The sequence below is a fragment of the Sinohyriopsis cumingii genome, chromosome 14 (genome assembly GCF_028554795.1).
Source record: "Sinohyriopsis cumingii isolate HCF-2022 chromosome 14, ASM2855479v2, whole genome shotgun sequence".
Taxonomy (NCBI): Eukaryota; Metazoa; Mollusca; class Bivalvia; order Unionida; family Unionidae; genus Sinohyriopsis; species Sinohyriopsis cumingii.
Genome location: NC_142974.1, coordinates 21,023,773 through 21,029,515, shown reverse-complemented (window position 1 = coordinate 21,029,515; position 5,743 = coordinate 21,023,773). Strand labels below are relative to the sequence as shown.

Below are 5,743 nucleotides of genomic sequence, written 5' to 3'. Positions count from 1 at the left end.
TAGAGGTACTTGTCCCTCGGCGTTCGATGTACAATTTACTCTTTTGAAGCGATACAAGAAATACAAGTTCATAACCGTATTAACAGCTATTTCTACCCCAAAGCAGAGTCCGTAGTGAGCAAACAAAACAAGAACCGTAAAATACATCCAACAGTTATCTTTAACACAACAAATTACGCGATCGTTGCATTCATCACCTGCAAGAAAATAAATGCAGATTGTAATAATCTTTCAGAAAAAATGATTGGAGCTCTTTCGTTTTTATACCATAGTTGAGCCGACAATGCCTATCGATTATTGCGAAGGCATCAGATGTTCCGAGAACAAGCACAAAGCCAGATACCAATTTGACAGTCTAGTCAAATTACCAAAATATTCTAGTTTATAATTGTCAAGTGGCAAAGAGATGTTCTTGTACTTGAAATTATTATAGTCTTCATCTTAAAGTATATCCTGCGTTTGGACATGAAAACGATTGCCCAACAACTCATGCTAAGCGACATCTAGAGTAGAACAGTTTTTAAATATCTTCTAAACTGGTAGATCAGCACATCATGCTAAGCGACATCTAGGGTAGAACAGATTCTAAATATATTCTAAATTTTAAAAAATACCTTCCAGTGAGTGCTGATTTGTAAGCATTTTCTCGTTTCTTGTGCTCGTTTTGAGTATTTTATTTTGCAACCTCCTTTCCTCCCCTACCCTCATACCCTTTATAGTCAGCACGTTTGAAAAGATTTAAGTGGGACTTGGTATTTAACCTTGTGCATGTATCAACATGGAGGCATTCAGCTGTAAGAAACATTTTCAGTTGCTGAAGATGTGATCTGGCGTTTGATTTGCGAGCATGTTACCGTCATATAAATTATCTTAAAACAGAATTTGGTGGAGTTGTGCTAAGCAAAAGCTGTGCCATCGAGCTTGACATAAGTCCATCCTTTAGCGATGATTCGACATGCTATTCAAACAGCCGATTCAGAGTCTCATTAGTTCCTATTAATGTTCGTAATTATGTCCTCATCAAAAAGTCAAAATAGCAAAGTATTCAATTTACACACATATTCAGAGAAAACGTGGAAATTTTAGTTCATAGGATTTCAAAATCTGAAGCTTAATGATGAAGACAATTTACCTGCGTCAGCCTTTGTATTCGTTTCTACACCAATGATTATTTGTTCCACTTTCCTATCAGCTCCCTCCTTTTTATCACCTTTGTTATCATTTTTGTCATCGTTAGCCCCATTACTATTGACAACAGCACCGTCACGTTTCCTCTCCGGGAGCTTGTGTTGGGACCAGTGTCCTTGAGGACAGTCGTCTGTCGTCCAAATTATTAATATACCTAAATGTTAAAATATTGAGGTCATTAGTATATACTTAGTCATTCTTTCATGTATTAATTTAAGACTAAGATGATATCCCGATCCGGCTACTACAGGGCTCATAGATTGTAGGTACAATGATTTAATCTCATTCTGGCCACAAAAGGGACAATATTTTGCTCTCACATTGATTAAATAATTAAATACATATTCCATACACTACAGGGCTAATATGTTGTACTCATAATGAATAAATCCCCATCAAGCCACTACATACATCATATTTTATATGCATGATGAGCATACCCCAATCCAATGAAGAGATGTAATCATGATAATTAAAGAAGACCTTATGTTTTGGAAAATACATCAGTCTTGTTATTACGGGAAGCCGTTTCAACAGTATAACTGAACATCTGTATTTATAAATAAAAAGACTGAAAACTTTCTCTGTCAAAAAATACATGTTAAATACTTTCTGGGTTTTTGTGGGGTTCCTTTGAGGTAATGGTGGTGTTTTCTCCATTAAAAACAGTCCTTATAACAGTTTATATCTTTGACTTTTCAAATGGAAACACATGAGACTTGTAACTACGTCACGTAAATGAAACGGAACGCTCATACATGTTTGATTAATAGCGCATCGCATGAAAGACAAAGGTTCTTCTATTACCCGGTTTCCCCGGATTTCTGGCGCATGACAGTATTAGTGGCAGAAACAATATCAATAATACACTAACAGCAACAACAGCGTAAGAAACAGCCAGTAATATTTCTAGTGATAATTTTTGAAATCTTTGAATTTCTTGTCAGACTTTTCTTTGTGGATTTATATATCCACATGTAAATTCATTTGGGTACATTAGTAATTAAATTTTTATCTCATGCAAATAATTGGTACGAGAAATGTTACATTAGAATTAGTTTACCTTATTCTTTCCTGGTAAGTACACCAATGAAAAGATAAAACACAATCAAGAATAAAACAGAAATAAAAAGTGCGGATGTTGTTTCGAAAACTCACCGAATCCGAGAGTAATTGAAGCAGGAATGACGAGGGCAATTTTCCATGACAGATATTCATCCCCTCCGCTTATCTTGACCAATTCAAACAGAGCTGGCATGAGTAAGAAGGTGGCGCCACCACCAAGGTTTCCCCATCCAGCAACAACAGCATTGGCAGTCCCGATGATCTTCTCGTTGAACATGGCCGAGGTCCAAAACTGGCATGGTATGAATGTTGCCCCAAGGATTCCAATGAACAGTCGGATTATCAGTAATCCTGTGCCGTCTCGGATTAGACCTGATAACGCTAACGGGAGTGATCCCATTATCATAATAGCTGACATTATGCGTCTTGGACCAAATTTGTCACACAGCGGCCCGACACAGACTCGTGCAAAAATTGTCACTGAGATGCTTGCAATTCCAGAGCGTGCAATCTCCACCTTAGAAAGACTAAGCTCTTTTGCTATTGTAGGAATTAGAGGTTGAACGCTAAACCATGATGTAAAGGCGACAAAGAAGCTCAGCCAAGAGGCATGGAATCCTCGCATATGTGGTCTAGAGATACTGAATAAGCGGAATGATTCGGCTTTTCCTAATTCGTCCTCGGAAATTGTCTTTGCTTGTATTTTCCTCAGGACTGTTTGGCACACAATTGAGCATCTGCTATAAGACATCTTTTGGAACAGACTTCAAGAAATTAAAAACTGAAACAAAACGTATCTGAAGCTTTTCACTAAAATATATAATGTTTTAATTATTATACTTACACCAAAACCAATTGCCTGAACCGTTCTATGTGGTTAACATCCGCAATCTTAATGCAGTAAAATGTATGTGAATTTATTTTTTATTTGATTTATTTAAATTTAGGTCTTCAAAATAATGAAACGGTTCAGCTATAATGAGGACGTGTCTGAGTCTCCTGGAAAATAAAATCAAGATTACAAGAAGCAGTCATTTTGCTAATAAATTTAACTGCATTTACATTGAAAACTTTGCTTGCCACTTTAATGGGGTGAATACAATTTTCGTTTTGTTTTTTTTCTTCAATCGACTGGGAATGTTCGCTCTCTATCGCACATGACTGTTGGACGCTACATGCTATGCCGCATTTGAACCAATCAAATGCGCCATCGAACTTACAAGTTTAAATGTAATGTATTTATTCCTCAATCATTTTTGTCATGACGTTCAAGAAACAAGAACTTGATGCGTTACTATCCTAAAAAAGAGGCATACTCTGTACAGAGTCATCAATCTCTTATTTACCATTGATGCAAGTATTGTAGATGTTTGCGTGTACTTTATTATACATAATAACAATGAATCTGTTGCGGATATTATTCATTGCGATATGCATATACTTTTGTATCGGGCAGGCTATCTTTGGAGATTTATTTATGCTGACATTGAAATACATATAAAAATTATGTGCAGACTGGCAAAGAAGAGTTATTTATTTGACTTTTTCTGGAAAGATTTGAAAGGAATCAAGTGATTTTCGGTAAAATGCTCTGTGGGTATATTTGCGTTTGTGATGAGTTATGTATATCTTTCCATGCATTCGTAATATATCATTTAGCATAACGTCCCGCTATACCTAGTGAGTGTGGTTGTTCTCATTATTTCGCTTCAGCACTTAACTATCCTCGGTCTTTCCCGTTAAGTCGAGAACGAAACTTCCTATGTAATTCGCAGCCATTGGGAACTAGATTCGAAACTACATTTTTTTCATATATCACAATATATTGTTGGAAGAAGACAATGATGCAATCGGATCACGAACGTATTTTCTGTCGCAACATACGTGGGACACCCTGCCGCTGGCGAATCACCAGCCAAATTTTAAATTATATGTATTCCTACAACCATTTGCGAGATTATTTCTCTAATCGAAAAGGAACTGGCCAAGCGATGTTCAAATCGAAGTTCAGTTTTGATTTTTGATGCATCTCCATGTGTGTGTGTGTGTGTGTGTGTGTTTGGGTATGAATTTTGATATACATTTCATGCATAAGTGATACCTTACCTGGGCGACGTCAGTTTAATCTGTATTGTTCCAGGTCTGAGTACAGTGTAACAGGAAGATAAATATCATATCCCGCCTACAGCTACATAAATCACACGCATGAATATCGATCTACCGGTTCGTTTATCTAACTCTCTGTGCTTCTCACGATTGCCCTTGGAAAGTCCACAACCCTTTTGAATGTATGTGTGACAATGTATACACGTATTAGTCCCGTTGTGTATCCGTATGCTCGTGTGTCTGCCTTATCGTACATGTTATGTGTACAGGTGACTCTCAGATGATAACCTTTACATCCTGTTCTTTACAAGTTTGAATGGTGTGCAAATAGTCGTTATGCTTCACCAATCACTTCATTTCGTAACCTGTTTTCAAGGACTTTCAGATTATGAGCTTAAGTAAAGTTGTAGAGATATTATTGAAGGACTTCACTGGACATAATTCGACATATGTATTCCTGTGTGAGTGTAGCGTGTTGAATATTATTTTAAAATTGCTGGCAAGCAAAGCCAGTCATAACAACATCGAATGAGGCAGTCATAGTACGGTCGACAACAAACACTAGCTCATTACCTAATACAAACATTACCTATACCGCCGATGTTCAGAAGTAGAATCGCTTTAGTCACTGTAGTAAAACGTATACAGGAGCATGCCATTTTGGAAATGATGCTCTTTTAGAATGCACAGGCCTTAATCATTCTTTTAAAGCCTTGGCGGCTAGTACGTTTTCGGCATCAGTCCTAATTGAATAACAATACCAACATGCATATTCTTTTAGGATTTTCTTCCTCACAGATTGATAAAGAGCATTTACCTGTTGAATAGGTTGTACGCCACAAGCATCTCCTTGCCAGATAAAGAAATGAATCGTCGAGTAATAAATTGGATAATGGATACAGATGTGAAACATAAAATGCGACAGAATAAAAGAAACTGAAAAGCAATAAATGTTTCTACGAAACAGACATTCCTTATCACTTTGTCTGAAATAATCTGACCGTTAAAATAAAAACAAAACACTAACCAAGGTGTAACGATCGGATTGACAGACTCATGAAGCTTAAGGTGGGCCTTTTAATAAGATAGAGAATGTTTGTATTAATGCAGGTTGTTATTTGAGTAGTTTTTCAGAAACAAGACTCTAATGTTCTTCCCAGATGGTATTGAATGGAATTGGAAGTCGTTAAACAAGAGTACGAGGTCCGCGATTTTAAAAGACATAGCTGCTCTTGAACTGTGTAGTCACATTCCAACTGTTGATGCGAACTCAGAAAATATCAGGAAAATCTGAGCATCTTTAAGAGGCTATATGTACATCCAACGCCCTTCCCATCTATCATAAATATCAAGATTGGTTCAAAGAAAACGAAGCTAAGAAACG

General features: G+C 36.8%; 1 protein-coding gene across 4 annotated transcripts in view; it reads right to left on the bottom strand.

The window, feature by feature from the left end:
* Nucleotides 1-4,673, bottom strand: part of LOC149783393 (uncharacterized) — a 24,251-nt gene extending 19,578 nt beyond the window's left edge. For 2 of the 4 annotated variants that reach the window (XR_016413595.1, XM_089931622.1), the window contains exons 1-4: nt 4,360-4,673; nt 2,347-3,034; nt 1,133-1,342; nt 1-197 (exon numbers count right to left, since the gene is read on the bottom strand). The exon at nt 1-197 is cut by the window's left edge. Coding sequence is in view for 3 of the 4 variants with exons in the window: in XM_089931622.1 (XP_089787748.1) it covers nt 1-197; nt 1,133-1,342; nt 2,347-3,004 (1,065 nt within the window). In the remaining variant the exon portion in view is untranslated. The remainder of the gene's footprint in view (nt 198-1,132; nt 1,343-2,346; nt 3,035-4,359) is intronic. The other 2 variants (XM_089931624.1, XM_089931623.1) reach the window with 1 other exon arrangement.
* Nucleotides 4,674-5,743: the final 1,070 nt, after the last annotated feature.